At 28.8% G+C, this 18534-nt stretch overlaps 3 protein-coding genes across 3 annotated transcripts; 1 reads left to right on the top strand and 2 right to left on the bottom strand.

Annotated features, from left to right (window-relative positions):
- Window positions 1-849: 849 nt before the first annotated feature.
- On the bottom strand, window positions 850-2183 carry LOC108344081 (uncharacterized). The gene is made up of 2 exons (XM_052867306.1): window positions 2032-2183; window positions 850-1842 (listed from the first exon to the last, which is right to left on the bottom strand). Exons 1-2 carry the CDS (start codon window positions 2086-2088, stop codon window positions 1234-1236), a joined length of 666 nt encoding a protein of 221 aa, XP_052723266.1. The 5' UTR covers window positions 2089-2183; the 3' UTR covers window positions 850-1233.
- Window positions 2184-11734: 9551 nt separating this feature from the next.
- On the top strand, window positions 11735-15109 carry LOC108346126 (protein PPLZ12). Its single transcript, XM_017585118.2, has 5 exons — window positions 11735-12042; window positions 12242-12362; window positions 12462-12553; window positions 14188-14284; window positions 14480-15109. Exons 1-5 carry the CDS (start codon window positions 11848-11850, stop codon window positions 14851-14853), a joined length of 879 nt encoding a protein of 292 aa, XP_017440607.1. The 5' UTR covers window positions 11735-11847; the 3' UTR covers window positions 14854-15109.
- A 292-nt stretch (window positions 15110-15401) lies between these two features.
- On the bottom strand, window positions 15402-18299 carry LOC108344998 (pentatricopeptide repeat-containing protein At5g66520). Its single transcript, XM_017583546.2, has 2 exons — window positions 17510-18299; window positions 15402-17338 (listed from the first exon to the last, which is right to left on the bottom strand). Exons 1-2 carry the CDS (start codon window positions 18182-18184, stop codon window positions 16511-16513), a joined length of 1503 nt encoding a protein of 500 aa, XP_017439035.1. The 5' UTR covers window positions 18185-18299; the 3' UTR covers window positions 15402-16510.
- Between the last annotated feature and the right edge of the window lie 235 nt (window positions 18300-18534).

The following is an 18534-nucleotide window of genomic DNA, read 5'->3' as shown; positions in this document are numbered from 1 at the left end:
TATTTATTTCTAAACATTATTAATTTAAAATAAAATTTGCACCTAACAAACACATGGGTTTGTGACGTGATAATGTCACGTGTCAATTTTATGTATTTTAATCTCAATTTAATTTTATATTTTTATTTTATTTTAATTTTTTTTCAAACTTTTAAAAAATTAGATAATTTTATCTCTTCAAATTAAAAATAAATATTATATAATTTTTTTTTATTAAAATTGATGTTTTTATTAAATACTTTTAATAATATTAAATTTATTTATAATAATGACACATGACACCATGTTAGACGCATCACAAATTTTTATTATTTAAAAAAATTAAAATATAAAAAATTTAAATAAAACATTAAATAAATGAATTGATACATTATACTTCTTTAATATTTTTAGTATAATACTAATGGAAATGAACTAATTACATCAAATTTTTCAAAATTAAAATCAAATTAAAATGAACAAAATGAAACCAATTTAATTTTTTTCTATAAAAATAGAAAGAAATGATATGATTTAATTTAAAATACATATCAGAATCTTGTACTATATATGACTAAATATACAGAAGGCACTAAAACATCACTTCTAATTCAAAACTTTAAAACATTAAGTTTGTGAATCTTTTATATATATATATATATATATATATATATATATATATATATATATATATATATATATATACTATTCATCTTACTTATTCTTATTTTTAGTTATGTGTAACTTCATCTCATTTTGAATTCCTACCGAATCTAACTATTTTAAAGCCACTAAAAATTATAAAATTGGGTCAAATATTAACTAATAAACTTTTTTATCTTTCAAATATTATTTGATGGTATTTACATCAAAACATAAAATATAAATTTACATGTATTTTTATGACTCGGAATGTCTGCTAGAAAACTTCTGGTATAACTGTTCTGTTGTGGTCCTTTTATATGCTACAAAGAGGGACATGAACACTATATTTTGAGAAGAAGACTAGTTGAGTTTTGATCTCTCTTTTCATCAGAAGTAGTACTTTTATGCAAGACAAACAAAATTCTGCAAACCCTTTTTTGTAATAATAGTAATAAAAATATATCTATAATTTGCTATATATACATTTGAAGTTTGACCAACACCAACTCCTCTAGTTCCTTCTTAATTGCAAAATTTAACCACTCCATTCTCCCTAGAAAGTGATGGAAAAGTAGCATAATGGCTTGAATCAAGCACTTAACCAAATGATTAAGCTGGAATCACTTTTCCCTGTGGAACTCTGATCTTGTACACATGTTCTTCACCAGTGCATTTATCTACCTTAACAATCCAACGACTACTTCTGTTCTTACTCACTCCAGATCCATGTTTTGGGCTTGCAGCACTTCTTCCAAATCTCGTAACCAGAAGCCCTTTTCCTATAGGCAGCAACTGAGTTTTTGATCCACAAGACCACCATGACCCTCTGCAGCTAAGTGCATTGCAGCCAACAATCACTACACCATTTTGCATGCCACCATCTTGGATTGCTTTAACAATCTCTCCATGGCTAACATGGTTGCAATCAATCACCACAAAATCTGCTTGTCTCAACAACAGCAGTTCTTGTTGAACCTCTCCAACCTTGAACTGGACTTCACTAGCATTCACTCCAAGAACCTTTTTTGAGTCGTTTAATTCATCATGGCCGGAGACAATGCAAACAACATGGCCACCGGTTTGATGTGCAGCACTGACTAATGCTAGTGTGGTGGAGTCTGCTGCACCAGCACATGCCACAACCATCAGTTGTGCATTGTTGCCAGCAGCTAGTGCTGCTATGAACTCTGCAACTGCTGGCTCTTTGGCCTTTTGACCCTGCAGAAAAAATCACCAAAAACCAGATCAGAAAAAACTGTTACAAGAATTGTTTTCGGTGTTTCATCTCAATCATTCTTGTAACAAAGATTTGTGTTAAGATCAGTAGATTAAAACCAGAGATTGTATCTGTCTTTTGTATATGGAAAAAACTTTGGTTAAGGATCAAGACATGAAGAGAATACTAACCATTTTCAGTGTGTTGAGATAGGCCTTTGTGGCATTTTCTGCAGACCAACAAGCCATGGCTGTATGGAAAAGTGTTCTATGGCTCTTTTTCGAGATTCTCTGAGCCTTTTCTTGGAAGAAATGAAAGAGGGTATTCAAAGCTTTTGATGAAAATGCTGTGTTCCTTGGATTATATAGAGGTTATATATATATATATATATATATATATATATATAAAAGAAAACACGGGATCTGGCTGGACACATGTGGTGGGACATAGTCAAATATTTCAAAAATATGTGCGACAATGTATTTAATTGACGGGGCAATGATTCGGGAGATACAATATTAACCAAATACAATATTAGTGATATTAACTTTAATTTGTAGAAATAATAGACATTACTTTGAATTATATAGTTGAAAAATCGAGGCGAAATTTGTACAACCATAATATATACAACAATAATATTCTTTTATGTACTAGTTTTCTTCACAGAACTGATAAGAAAGGACAAAATTTGTTTAAAAAAATGTTAAAAAAATATAGAATGAAGCACATGCTGTGATGATTTTCTTGTGGAAATATATGTTATACAGATACAAAGTATATATTGATTTCATCAATCTTTATGTTGACCATATGGAATATAAGTGAGTTTCCTGGACATAGACATTATATAAAATAAATAAAAAATAAAAAAACAGAACGTTGAATGATTTAAACTGTTTATAGAAGGAACCTAAAAACTTAAATAATTCGACTAACTTCATCTCAGAATAAAGGACAATATCGTTTTGGAGTTTATCCAAATGTAGGAAATACACGAGTAATTTCCAAATTTTGGATTTTGTTCGTGGGCAATTAGGTAATTTACTTGTTGAAGTTCAATTGGTCAGTACTTTAGTTTTTCTTGTTATGCTTAGAGGAGTTTTTATGTATTTATCAATAGAAAAAAATGAAAATTAATTAATTTGTTAAGTTAAATAAACACTCGGAAAATTTATATATGAAAAGGTGCTTACAAATTAAATTATGTATGAAATATTTTTTTTAATAAGGATTAATGTTTTTTAGTAGATAAGTGTGTGGATTAATTTTAAAAAATATTTTATACATAATTTAATTGTTAAATTTAACTATGATTAATTTAATTAAATTAAATACATTTTAAAATATGTTAAAGAATTGTGTGAGTGGTAATAGTCATAACTCAATGATTTAGATAAAATTCAAACTCATACATTTTTTTTATTAGGAAAAAAGGAAATAATATAAGAGTATAATCTTTGGAGTACTCTAACCCATATAGAAAAAAGTAAAAGGTACTTATATAAGAAAAAATATTGATGGTTTTGGTAAAATTAAGCATTAGCTCCTAACAAAGACCATAATTAATTACAACTGAGGAAATTCACAATGAAAATTGAAAAGTTATCAAGAGAACAGTTACAATAATTAAAAAGGATGACTGGATAAAGGATTGTTATGATCAACATGAAAAGTTTAATCCATTATTGTTTTCCTAGCATCAACATGAAAAGTTATCATTGATATTATTAAGCAGGATTAAATGAATTTTATATATCCACATTTTATATTAGTCTGTCATAATTTTTATTTCATTTCTAATTTTTAAACACAGCCTTATATAAGGATTGAAACTTAGAATTTGTTATACTTCTTATTTATTTATTTATACTTGACTTAAGGTTTTAAATATTTATTCGAGTACTTTAAATATCAACCATTTGATATGTATGTGAGAGAGTAATTTTATTGAAATAACATGTAATTCCTTTTTCAAGTTTCCATGTTTATATATATTACATGCATTAATAATTAGAAATTAATTTAAACTTAACTTGTTCTTTTAAAATAAGCTTGTGAAATGTGTTCTTATTTCTAATTGTTATGAAATCTTTCTCACTGACAGAATTTTAAATATTTTATACAAATATATTTGTGAGTAATCCTGAAAAAGATAACATGATAGATTTATCAAATTTTGTTATAGCTTGGAAATTGTGTTCTTATTTCTATAAAATCTAATATACCTCGCTCACACAAAATTACAAATATTTTATATACAAGTATTTGTGAGTATTGTATAACGGATAATACAATAAATTAATCCCCTCGTGATCAATTTTTATATTATATTAAAAAGTAAGATAAAATTTAATTTATTTTCATAAAATTGATTTATAAGATAAAAATATTTTTATTTATGTATTTTAAATTAATTTTATCTTTAATTAATATAAAATTTAATTTATTCAACGTACTTATTTTGTTTAAGTATCTGTCATAAGTATTTTGTTTGGGACAAAAATGTTGTTAGAATCAAATTAGAACGTTATTAACTTCAGATTAAATTAAAATGTTACATATTATTCAATTTTATTGAGTTGCTTTCTGATAGACAATAAATATTCCAAACACAATAACCAAAAAGCATAATTCAAACGACCAAACACATTATCTACACCACTGTATCAGTCAAAATATTCTCCCATTGTAGCTGTAATGTCCTACCAGTGGAAGGACAATTTTCATTTTTTTAAATTTAGTGTGTCTGTATAAACATACGGTACCAAAATAAAAATAAAATATATTTATTACAGAAAAAAAACATTTATTGTTTAAAAATATAAACATTCAATGAATATTATTAAATGTTTCTGAAAAATCACTGAAATTTAATCAGTTAATCATTTGCTACTATCAATTAATCTTTTGAAAGACAAAGTAATGAGTGAACATGTGAAAATAAACAATGATATTTAGTGTGCACGCACACCAAACTCATGGTGAGCCGTAAACATGCACAGTGGTTTTCTTGTACGGATCATGTCTGCATTATGCACATGCACAATACAAAAGAAATACGTGAAAATATTTAAAGATATAATTTTTAATATGAATAATTGATTTATAATTTTATTTTTAGTATAATAATGAAATTATTATCTTCATACAGAATTTTTAATATTGTTAATTTTTTTAAAACTTTATAAATGGTTAAAATAATTTAATAAGTATATAAGTTTTAGTACTTATTGTCTATGTCGATTAGAAAAAAATTAAATTAACATTAATATGAAATTAATTTTAAAAAACATTTTTTTCTATAAATTTAAAATATTAGTAATTATTTTAAATTTAATTGTATATTAAAGTTATTTTTTAATTTAGATAATGCAATTAATAATTATTAAAAGTTAAACATATATTAAATTATTTTTAACAAAATTAATATTTATATAGCAAGTGTGTAATTTCTTTTTTCATTATAATAAAATAGAAATATATAACAATTTATCATATCTACTTTACTCCTTAATCCAACGTTTTTGATTGAGAATTTTTAGAAGACATTAATTTTCATAAAGAATTTAAAGTATATTAAGATATAATATATCATTTGAATAGAGATTTTTAATTTTTTTTATGAGGATGGTTTTACTATTTATTTTTTTTCAAATAAGATTTGTTATGAGGATTAAAGTAATTTTTGACCAAACGTTAATAAATAAATTTCGACTGATAATAAAAAAATTATATTTGACCATAAAAACAAGAATAATAACATGTTCTTTGTTTTCTAGAGATAATTTATACAATGATAGCTATTATCTATATCAAAGTAAAAGATGCAAATAATTGTGAAACCCTATATACATGCCAACGCCAAAATCAACACCAAACAAACACGAAGTCTAGTCAGAGGTTGTATTGTTGGAGGATGAACTTAGCTGGCATTGCTACATTAACAACTCCCTTTGATTCTTTCTGCTCCAATAACCCTCAACACAGATCTAGATCACATCAATTTGCTTCCCCTATCAAAAACATTATTAACATTCACAATCCCATCAATCAATTTTCTGTCTAGTGCTCCCTATTTGCTTTCTATTATATATCTAACCCACCCATCTCTCTTTTATTCATGTAATTCACAAACTATATAGATGAATAATCTCAACACAAAAACTTAGTTACCACATTTAATGACAATCCAAATTAAATTTTAAACATAATTTAATTTTATAAAACTAAGTTGTAAGACGAGTTTTGTAATACTAGTTATACAGTGTAAATTCATTTTATCTCAAATTAATATAGAATTTAGATATATCTTGATATATATATTTTGAACGTAAAACTAAATATTAATAAATAATCAATAGCAATATAATAACAAGTGACACGATATATTTAATAATAATAAATCTCATTAAAATAGATTTTAATAATTATGATATTAAAATAAATTTTGAATCTAATTCAATCTTACGAAACCTATTTGTAAGATAAGATTTATACATATTTTTATAATATAAATCTGTCTTTCTTATGGATGTGAAATTTTAAAATGTTTAACTAATTATTTTTATTCACATTAAATTTAACTTGTATTACTCTTGTTCCATTTCCTACCAAAATCTAATTGGATTACGAAAATCTAATGAATAGATATAGATAAAACAAATTATGTTGAACATTAGTATATGATACAGAAATAAACACGTTATGGGTTTATAGATTCTGGTAGATGGATGGAGGAACACATGTTTGTATGGATCTACATACCTCATTTATAAGCTTTGTTCGTGCTACTTTTGCCTTTTTTGGATATGAAGGAAGGCTTTTATAAATAGACACAGTAATGATGGTGTTTATATAGCAATGCATATATATGAATAATGTATGTACATTACCACACGTGAAAAATATGCATGCATATCTCTTTTGATCGTGGCACAAACAAAAGAGAAAAAAGTGCGTTTGCATGTGACTAAATTTAGGTGCAGTTAATGTTTTTTTTCTGTATGAAATTATGTCTTGTAATTATCTAATCTTATAATTTATTCATATTTTTAGAATGTGTAATATTTTTTTTTATAAGAAAAAACTATAAATATTATAACCAACGTAGATTTTCTTTTTCTTTATTAACCAGAGGAGCTTCTATTTAAGATCTCCAGAAAATGGTACCCACCACCAGTGTCTGCTCAAAGATATATATAGATCCAATTGGCTTATATATTACTTATTAAATTTAAAGTTATTTTCTGGTTTTTAAACATATATTAATATTATTTTTAATTTAAATATTTTTAAACAAATTGGACTAATGTAAATATATAGTATTACTAAGTTACATATTTTTACTTTGGCTACAGTTCTTTTCAAAGTTTAAATTGATTATAACATATTACACTTTTAGAAACTTAATTATTATTTCTTGGTGTTTGAAATCAATATAATATATATCTTTTAAATTATTGTAACATTTTTTTTATTACAACAATTTATACGATTAATTAAAAATATATTATAACATATGACACTTTAAAATATATTATAACATATTACACTTTTATAATATGTTGTACTAAATGGTACTTTTTCTATTGTGATTTTAAACTAATTATTTATCTTATGAACTTACTTATATATAACTAGTATGGTTAAAATGGATTGTAATCCACGAGTAATCTTTTTATGCAGGTTAGTTTTTAATCCAATTCATTTAGAATTATGCTCACCGGGTTGGGTTGGCTCACCAATCCACTTAATTTAATTTAATTATTTATTATTTTGTGTTTCAATAATATTAGTTAGCATTTTTTTATTATATTGTAAATAACGATAAAGAAGAATATGTTTTAAAAGAGAGAAAAATATTATAGATTTATCTATTTACGACTCTAATATTATAAATGGATACTAAAATTATCAATATTAAAAACTTATTTGTTCGCTTTTTGTACATGTTTTTGGATTATCCTTGGATTGTATGATATTTTTTTTTATTTTGAATTGTCTTTGGAGTTTAACATCATTCATTTTAGTGTGACATTATTTAGTTTTGAATTAAAAAAAAATTGTAATTTTTTTATTTTAAAAAAGAACTTATAATTAAATGAACTAGTGAGCTAACCCGTTTAATTCACCGACCCGTGATAGGTCGGATTGAGTTCCAATTTTTTTAGCTCACTAATAAGTGAACCAGGTTGGATTGACTTACTAAGTGACTAATCTGTAATGGGTCGGGCTGGATTGAGCCGAGTTATCCATTTTGACAGCTTTAGTATAAGCAAAACAATAAATGAAAAAAATGTTTAATTTAGGCAAATAAAATGACTTTCTTGTACCACTAAAATAATTGAAAGAAACAATTATCTTCTTTAACATTCTAGTTCAATGTATTCTAGAAAAGGCTGAGGTGACTTGAGAGTTCAGAATTAAAATCACAAATCTAAAAATAACTTTTTATTTCTCTTGTAATTTTAATAAAATAGTACTGATTTTGATTTTGTAATTTTTTAAAATAAAAATGTATATCCCTCATGTTTTTAATAAATGATATTTACTTTCCATATTTTAATAAAATGATCCTCATTTCCTTTATTTTTTTCATAGAAAAAGTACAAGTGTGTGTCCAAACTTTTTTATATTATATGTTTAAATATTTTTAGTATATAATGGAAATTGATGGAAATTAAAGTAGGCATCTTTTTATTTCTTTTATAAAACACAAAATTTAATATTAATAAATAATAAAATATAAAATCAAATATAACAAAAAGTAAAAATATTTATTAATATATTTTTTATTTTCTTTTTTATTATCTTTTTGAACTTTTCACAAATTGTACTGATCTTACACTTTCTTATGTTTTCTTTTTGTTTCTGAAGAAAAAAAAGACACAGATAAGTATTTTTGTTCTCATTTTTCATTTGTTCTCTTTTATTATTGAATAATAAAAGATAAATTTTTTGTTTCACTTTATATTAAAATATTTATTTAATATTTAATATTATTTTTTATCCCACAAGCCTTTTATATATTTATTTTCTATGGATATAAAATAAATAAAGCAATGATACGTTTTCTCATAACAGATTTTTAACTGTTACTTGATTATCATATATTCTTTTATAATAATTTTTAATTTTTTATTAAATTATGATAAATTATTTTTAATTTTAATTTATTTTTAAAAAGAAGTATTTTGATAAAGCATAAAAAAATAAATTCATTTTTTTAAAAGTGATAAAAAAGAAGTTATCCTTGAAATAATGTTTTATACATGTGTGATTTCTTTTGTATTTAAAATTATACTAAAATATATATTAATTTTTATTGTATTAGTGAAATAAATTATATATTATTTTTATTATATTAGTGAAAATAATTAAACTACAAATTTTAAATTTTGAGTATATTATTTTAATTCTAGAATTAGTTATCAGTCTTTGGATTGGTCCGACCACATCATACCGATTGGTATGCCCAACTGGTAAGAAATTTTATGGATAGGTTAATTGAATATAATTAATCTAATTATAATTATACAATTGGTAATGATTTGGTAAATGTCATTTTAATTTTTTAAGCAATAATTATATATGTTTATAAGTTTCTTCAAGCTTATTTTTGTCCAATAAGGCACTGGACTTGGTCAAAATAATTGAAGAATCAAAATTTCAAAAATAATATCTGTATTCATATATTATTAATTAATAAATAAATTTTTATATGATATGATATAACATATATAGAAACGTTGAATTACAGAAACTAAACAAACGATGCGTTTTATCAATTTAATAAATAATATTATAATATTTCACAACTACATCTACTTTTACTAATACTTGTTAGTTTTAGAAAAAACAAATCTTAAAACAACTTACCAATAGTAAATTATATTAAGTCCCCTATCATATAAAATTAAACTATAATTAATTATCTTTTATTACATCTTATCTTATATTTATACACTAATTTTAACTTTGAATTCATATAACATTTTTTGTGAATCTAACTTTTTTGAATATTTTTGTTTTATCTTTATAAGTACTTTTTCTCACACCAAAATTATGAAGGAAGATTATGATAAAGAATAAAATTAAGGAAGTAAAAGTGCTAAAAAATGATCTTAAATTGATTGTGAGGCACCGAAAACACCTAATTATTAAATTTTATCCGATATAATCATATATAATAATTTGAATTACTAAATTTAATAACATTTTGACTAATCATATGACAATACAATTTCGTTCCTTTCTATGTTAATTACATGATTCATATTCAAATCTCCTTTTTTTTTCTTACTGTTATCATGTTCTTTGATTTATCTTAACATATAAAGGAGACAAAGGTAATATACTCTTTCTCAAAAGTAAGGAAGTCTACAAAAAGACATTTCGGGAGTGTAGAAAGGAAAACCTGAATATTGAGAGAAGTGATTAGATGACGAGGCTACGAAACCAAATGGGTCAAACATGGTTTCAAAAGGCTTTTTCTTCTCACACTCCCATAATGTTTAAAATGACAATTTTAACCTTTGTAAAAATGATTTCCAAATTATATATTTTTTTAAAAAAATTGAAATATAATTTTTGAAATTTCTAGAATACGATTTCCAACAACAATGCAGTGGAAGATGACAGCGACAAGGCTGATTAGTGGTGACATGTGGTAGTGAAAAATGATGTCTTAGTTTTTTTTAATGTAAGGGTGTATTTAACAATAATAGGGTGCAAAAGGAAAAAAACTCCTAAAAAAAATCCTATTATCCAAAACAAATAAATAGCCTCTGATGGTATCTGAATGTGTAAATTAGTATCAACATTAGCTACTTAATTATTGTTACTGATTTTTTTGTTATATTTTAGTTAAATTAATTATGTTATCTACTATCTTCTTTATATAAAACTTTCAGACTAACAATTATAAACTTCTTAATTTGCTAACATATTAGATTTTATAATATTTTCGTCATTTAGGAAACAATCTAATGACACATAAATATCTCTATTTATCATTGAATGCCTCTAATATTCAATCATTATAATATCGTTAGCAAATAAAAAAATGTGTTACACGTCACATTTTTTCAATTTTTCTACAGGCAGTTAGCATTAAATGTAAACACGAGATTTGTTATATTTTCTTATGATTTTCATAAATATTTAATACTTTCATAGATATTTTTAGTATTTGTTATATAAAATAAATAAAGAAAACAATATAAATATGTTGCAAAATATCTAAAATGATTTTTTCAACACCCGTCCAATAAAAAATTTATTTGTGAGAGCAACTCTTTATCCAAAGTATAAATTGTTACGTGAAGTAGTACTCTTTGTGATACAAATTCCTTTTAAAAAATGTAGAACATTTTAATGTATAGTGATATTTTTATGTACTTTCAACAAATTAAAAGCATTTAGAGTTTGATGATAATGTAATTATGAAATTTTTACCTTTTAATAATTTAAAAATCATCATTCATATAATTTTTAAAATATTTACTAAAACAAAAGTTGAAAAATATATTATTTTTGTTGAACAGATGGGTTACACTGCCAAGGATTTATTTAACCAATTTTTTTCCGTAACTAAATATAAAATTCAAAAGATGTTATGTTATTACCATACTTTAAAAACTTCAACTAATTTATCAGTGAATTCTGTTAGAGAAAGTACTTTATACTAATTTATCTAAATTTATTTTTGAATATGCATGAGCTTAAAATTTTATTTTATTTTTTATAAAAACAACTGTCCAAACTAGATTCGTAAAAAAATAGACGTAGAAAGTAAAATCAATGTTCTTTTTCTTTCTTTATTAACAAAATTTAAAAGCATGATGAAAATCTTAAACATTAACCCCAATTAACATTTTTGTATTACACGTTTACTTTTCTTCTGAATATGGAAGTATATAACATGTTTACTTCGAAGAAGATATTTTCGTTAAGGCAGTGTTGATTTGTTGTTGTTCAGTGCTTTTGATTCTACAGTAGCAAGGATGGGAAACACGTTCTGTTTCTTCTGTGGATGCGTTGCTCAATCGAGCGTCGGCGTCGTCGAACAGTGGGGTCGCTTCCACCGCCTCGCGCAACCCGGTTGCCACTTTTTCAACCCTCTCGCCGGCGAATGCCTCGCCGGAATCCTCTCCACCAGAATCTCCTCCCTCGACGTCCGCATCGAGACCAAAACCAAGGTCCCCAATCAATTACGTTTCAATTCCCAATTATTTTTATCTTTTTTTTTAATTTTGTCAGATTTTATGTCACAATCGTGTAATTTTTTTAATTTGTTGGCATGGTGTGTGATTTTTAGTTAGTGCAGACTATGACCTATTAATGATAATGGAGAAAGGAGGCATTGTGAGTGATTTGTAATTTTGAATTGTGGGGCAGGACAATGTGTTTGTGCAGTTGCTGTGTTCAATTCAGTACCGAGTGATTAAGGAAAACGCGGATGATGCTTTCTATGAATTGCAGAATCCTCAGGAGCAGATCCAGGCTTATGTTTTCGATGGTTGTGTTTGTTAATGGTTATTTTTTTCTGCACAATTGTGTGAATTTTTATTTATTTATTGTTTTGACTGTTTGTTGTGTGGTTTGATTGGTGGTTCAGTGACACGTGCTATTGTTCCGAGAATGAACTTGGATGAGCTCTTTGAGCAGAAGGGCGAGGTTGCTAGAGCTGTCTTGGAGGAACTTGAAAAGGTAACTTCTTTTTTGTAAGTAGTAGGTATTATTTCGATAAACTTGCCCACGAACACTGGTATAAGAAGACTCGAATTTAGAGTAAAATCTGTGAGCTATTGTTCTCAGTTGATGTATTTTATACATATATAAGAAAGAGAAGAGTACAATAAATGGAATAGCTTCAACCTATAACACTCAATCCTAGGCTAGGTATATATACAAAAAATAAAAGCATATGATACAATAAAATGATAATCACAATTCTAACGCTCCCCTCAAGCCAACTTGGAATATTTAAACTAAATTATAGGTCCTCTCAAAGAAGTTAGAATAGCGGTAAGCTGGTCATTAGATCTCATAAAACCAGTAATTTCCTTGGACAACAAACTTCTGGACAAAATTGCAATCAATCTCTTATGAAACTGGAGGCAATTGAAGGAATACCTTATTATCCCAATACAACTTCACCTACTCAACATCTCAAAATTTCAACCCATGAAGGAGTTACTTAATCCACTCAAGTTCAGAAATGGCCAAAGCTATAGATGTATATTTAATTTTTCAGTGGATTGAGAAACAACATTTTGTTAAGAGACAATATTTCCTCATGAAGACACAGTATTTTGTGGTGGATCTCCTGTCAATGGGACAACTAACTCAATCTGCATTACAATAACCTATAATTTCAGTATACCCCTTGTCCTCATATAACAATCCTTGTTCTGGATTTTTTTTTATATATTTGGGAATGTGAATTAGAACATCCCAATGGTCAATGTAAAAATTTTGCATTAATTGACAACGTAATAGATAGATAACTAAGTTCCTTCCGCTCCTTCCCACCCGTACCCCCCTCCCCCCCTGCAGCCTCTTATTGAGTCACTTCAACACCCAACAAGTATTTCAGATAGCCAAGATTTTTGGTCTAAACATGGCTAAATAAGTGCTCCTTTAGTTGAGAAATCCTAGTGGTATCATTTCCTATAATAATTATATTGTCAACATAGACTATTAGATAAACACACTTTCTGGGAGAAGGATAACAATAGAAAACTAAATGATCTGTTCCAATCCAAAAATCTACATAGTATGACTAAATTTAGCTCTGGGATAACTGCTTTAGTCCTTAGAGAGAGCAATGTAATTTACACACTAGACCATACTCCACTTGAGCAACACATTCGGGACACATGGAGTGAAAATCGTAATTCGTGAGGAAAGAGACTTTACCGACTGTGCAAGGATGTTGAAATTGAGAACCAAGGGCAAAAACATGTCAGAAGACATCTATGAGGCAACCACGATGGCCCACTGTGATTCTGACCATGGGAAGGTGGCACATGAGACACATTCGCTTGGTTTTTAATGGTGACAGAGGTCAGTGCGTGGTGGCACATCTAGAGGCATGTGGTCACGCAAACACTGAAGTTCGGTTGTGCTCCTTAAGGTGCACACAACTCTGACTTTTCCAGATGAATAAGACAGCGAACAACAATAGTAGCAACCGGAGACAGCAAACATCTAAGAAAGTTTTTATGTATAAGCATGTGTTTTGAAATATGATAACTTGATAAGATTTTTCTTTGCTTGTCCGCTCATCCTTGATTAATTATTTTTCTGAATACCAATGGTCTTTATCTCCTGAATATCAGGTGATGGGAGAGTATGGGTATAATATAGAGCACATTCTCATGGTTGATATTATACCCGATCCTTCTGTGCGTAAGGCAATGAATGAGATCAATGCAGGTAAAACAATGAAATAAATTTCATGGCTTTCATTATTTTTCATATTTGTTTTATCAATTAAAAAAATGGAGCATGATACCATTAATATTCTATTCCATCCTTTTCCGCCAATCCAAGTATTAGTGGGTTAATTAAGATTATGATACGCTCAATTCTACGCCACGGTATTTAGCGAGGATGGATTTTATTTGACAGCTCAAAGGATGCAACTTGCAAGTGAGTACAAAGGAGAAGCTGAAAAGATATTGCTAGTTAAAAAGGCAGAAGCTGAAGCTGAGGCCAAGTATTTGGGTGGGGTTGGTGTGGCTAGGCAACGGCAAGCTATTACAGATGGCTTGAGAGAGAACATCCTGAATTTCTCTCACAAAGTAGAAGGCACTAATGCTAAGGAGGTGATGGATCTTATCATGATAACTCAGTACTTTGACACAATCAAAGACCTTGGGAATTCATCAAAGAATACCACTGTTTTTATACCCCACGGACCTGGCCATGTTAGGGATATTGGAGAGCAGATACGCAACGGACTGATGGAAGCAGCCAGTGCTCAAGTAAATGTGGAGGAGTGATTTTGTAATATTGCCTTCGAAGGTATAGCCCTTTACAGTCACACACATAGTCCAATTATACTGGTATTACTCGTGTAATTAATAAGTGTCTGTTTAGTTTTGTGGAATAAAAGTTTTTGGTCAGCTGGATGTAAAATCAGATGTTTTTCAGTCGTATTATGTAAAGTTTGCTGTCATGCTATATTTTAGAAATTCGAAAGGTAATATAGAACCGAATTCATATGAATTAAATGAAATAGTTTGTGGCTTTCCTTTTTATGGAGTGTATAGGGTAAATTACCTTTTTGAAATATGACCTATTGTAATTTTTATATATGAACATATTAATATTATCACTCAAGTTTGGATCAACAACTGAACTATTGTGACATGAATTGTATTTTCAGTTTTTTTTTTTAATTTCAAGAATTAATGTGGTAACTTTGTATATTTTCAAATATCAAAATGACCTTATACCTTTGAATATATATGTAAATGTGAAGCCAAACTCGAGTATTGTGTTGCCCAACAGTGTTGAGAATGGAAAGTGTTGTCTCTGCTTTCAATACATAAGTTCGAACTATTTTGAGCTTCTATTTTCCAGATTCAGAGGAGATGCAAGGATATTATCCCTTAATAGTACATCTTACGAAACTTTACTGATCTCATCAAAGTTGCGCAATACAATCAAGAAGCCATGATAAAACTGAAATAATGACGGTCTGAGGAAATAACCTTAAAGAAAAGGTATTGGTAAATATCCAAATATAAAATACAAGTTTTCGGAAAAATGAGACCTATACGAAATGGTCAAGAAGAACTATACAGCAATTTACTCCTCAGAGGTTGTGCTTTACCTGTTCCAAAAAAGAACAAAACTTGAGCTGGCATAACCAAGCTATTCTTTGTTCAGTACATGTATAGTGTATACAATAGAAACAGAAGTGTACAAACTTCAGGCAACTTCCATTATCTGAAGCTGTAAAGAATTGACAGCACCCTGATGGGCATTCTTCAAGAATTTGCCAAAAGCCCCAAAAGCAAGAGGACCCTTTATAAACCAATGGGCGAACTGTTCAACAATGCAAATAATGATCATAGAAGGTCATTCTTCCTTCTTCGAACTTTTCTTATTAGTATGTAACAGATCACATGGGCAACATTATCGTTTGTATTAGCAAAAATCTCTAATCAAATGCATATCTTTGTCTAGTCAACTCAATGTGTGAATGAGTTTACCAAAGAAACAAAAATGCTCCATTGTGTCAAAGGTGGGCAAAAAGGGAAAAATGATGGCTGAATGTAGCTGCTTCCTTATCTACCAGTAGCCTTTGCAAGAACAGATTCCCTCTTTGAAGTGGTGATACCTTGTCCCGTCTCTTACTATAATTACTCGATCGTAAACTTTGGAGATGAACTTTGTTACTTGGTGGCAATCCCCACAAATCCTTAAATTCTTTACAATGCGAATTGGAGTTCCATATGCCGTGTTCATCAATCCAAAAGGCCAACTTCTCACTGTGAAAAGACAGAGCAGTCTCTTTATCTTCATCATCAATTTCATGCAAAAGTTCTCCTAACTCTGGAACATACCCAGCACTCTTCAACTTGATTGTCATCCATCCAAAAATGAATAAATCTCCCTACTTTCAGGGTGGGATTTATCTCCAACAAGGAACTAATGGAATGTCTCCTTCAATTCAATTGAGCTGCAACCAGGAATCTTTTTTCTCTCATTACTGAGTTCATTCTTTTCTCTCAGCATTCTTGCTTCATTCCATCTCCCAGATGTTGAATATATATTACTCAGTAGAACATGACACCCTATATGGTTAGGATCCATGTCTTTAATGATCCTTCCTATTCTATGTCCCCGCTCTATGTCTTTGTAGATTCTACAAGCATTCAACAGTGCTCCCCAGATTGCAACATCTGGAGCCATTGGCATACTTGAAATCATGTCTTCAGCCTCCTTCAAGAAACCAGAACGACTAAGTAGATCCACCATGCATCCATAATGCTCTATTTCTGGGGTAATAGCATAATCACTAACCATCAATCTGAAATATAATTTCCCCTGCTCGACCATATAGCCATGGCTACAAGCATTCAATAAGGCAATGAATGTGACTTTATTAGGAGAAACTTTTTCAACCTTCATTTGTTCAAACACATTTATGGCCTCATTGGGTTTTCCATGCATTGCAAACCCACCAATCATGGCATTCCATGGCCAAACCTTTTGCTTTACCTTGTAATTAAAGAAAACTCTGAATGCTGATTCTATTTCCCCACACTTTGCATACATGTCAATGATGCTAGCTAAAAGCCTTTCATTCATCTTAATCTCGCCTCTCCCGATGTAAGCGTGTATCCACTTTCCTTGATCCAGTGCTACTAGATTCGAACAAGCGGCAAAAGCGCTTACAAGGGTATATTCATTTGGCCTAGGACCTATTTGCAACATCTCGTTGAAAAGATCCAAAGCCTCCATGAAACAACCAACCTATAGTAAGCATGAAGTAACTTTAGACACGGTACATTAACAATTAAGTCAAACACAATCAATGTGACATACTTTCAACCGCGTACTAGTGAAATGCCCACTTCAAACGAATAAGGCAATCGTGTAAAATGCTAATATCATTATTTATTTTACTTTCAAATCCAGCAATACCTGAACATAACCAGCTATTATAGTACTCCATGACACAACATCTTTTTCTTGCATTCCGTCAAACAATTCCTTAGCTCGAATCATGTCACCAGATCCAACGTAGGCAGCAATCATGGTGTTCCAAGAATACAAGTCTCTATCCACAGCCCATTGAAATACCTTCCAGCCCTCCTCCACAAGTCCCCACTTCCCATACATACCAATCAAGGCATTTAAAACAAATATATTGTTCTCCAAACCAATTTTCACAGCATGAACGCGAACCTGCTGTCCCTCCTGCATACCCAGCCCATTGCCACAGGCACCGAAAGCATACACAAAGCTATATCTATTCGCAAAAAAACCCGAATCCCGGATTAATGAGCGGAAAACCGCAAAGGAATTGTGGCAGGAATGGGGTAACATAGAATGTGCTTTGATCATGGTGTTGTAAATGAACAAGTCTGGTTGAGGAATTTGATCAAACAGTTTGTGTGCATAAGAAATAGAAACATAAGCAGTGAGCTTGAGGAGCTTATGGGCTGAAACAGGGTGTGATATTAGAGCTGTGGTTACTAATTGTGAATGGGTCTGCTTAATTTGTTGCATCGACTTGCATGAGTCAATCAAAGAGACAAGTTTACAACAGTGATCAGAATGAAAAGGTTTTGCAGAGGCTGAGTAGAACCGAATCATTTTTTTGGCATGAAATCATGCTGATTCAAGAAACAACACTTCAACTTAGAAAACATGGATAGATAGCCCAAGCCTCTTGTCACAGGCTGGGCCTGTTATAATAATTATAGCCCATATATGGCCCGTTTCATTTTCTGATACTTGTTGAGGAGGTAGGAAAAAATGGTGAGAAATAATAACAAAATTTCTAATATTCGTTTTTGAGTAAATAAAATTTGTGTGCTAATTGTAAAAAATATTTTTACAAAATCTCTCTCTCTCTCTCTCTCTAAACCTTTTTACTGGTTTATCAAATGTGTCATCTAAAACATCGGCCCAAAGAAAATTTAGCCCAAATAATTGTTGACTTA

This window comes from Vigna angularis, chromosome 8 (genome assembly GCF_016808095.1).
Source record: "Vigna angularis cultivar LongXiaoDou No.4 chromosome 8, ASM1680809v1, whole genome shotgun sequence".
NCBI classification, from domain to species: domain Eukaryota; kingdom Viridiplantae; phylum Streptophyta; class Magnoliopsida; order Fabales; family Fabaceae; genus Vigna; species Vigna angularis.
This window is presented reverse-complemented; position numbering and strand designations above follow the sequence as displayed.

Excerpts from the sequence above, each read along its gene's own strand:
- LOC108344081 (XM_052867306.1), bottom strand. The coding sequence starts at position 2,088 with ATGGCTTGTTGGTCTGCAGAAAATGCCACAAAGGCCTATCTCAACACA. Across the intron at positions 1,843-2,031 it reads ATCTCAACACACTGAAAATG|GGTCAAAAGGCCAAAGAGCC; the intron begins GTTAGTATTCTC and ends TTTTTTCTGCAG.
- LOC108346126 (XM_017585118.2), top strand. The coding sequence starts at position 11,848 with ATGGGAAACACGTTCTGTTTCTTCTGTGGATGCGTTGCTCAATCGAGC. Across the intron at positions 12,363-12,461 it reads CCAGGCTTATGTTTTCGATG|TGACACGTGCTATTGTTCCG; the intron begins GTTGTGTTTGTT and ends TTGGTGGTTCAG. Across the intron at positions 12,554-14,187 it reads TCTTGGAGGAACTTGAAAAG|GTGATGGGAGAGTATGGGTA; the intron begins GTAACTTCTTTT and ends CCTGAATATCAG.
- LOC108344998 (XM_017583546.2), bottom strand. The coding sequence starts at position 18,184 with ATGATTCGGTTCTACTCAGCCTCTGCAAAACCTTTTCATTCTGATCAC. Across the intron at positions 17,339-17,509 it reads TAATAGCTGGTTATGTTCAG|GTTGGTTGTTTCATGGAGGC; the intron begins GTATTGCTGGAT and ends TGCTTACTATAG.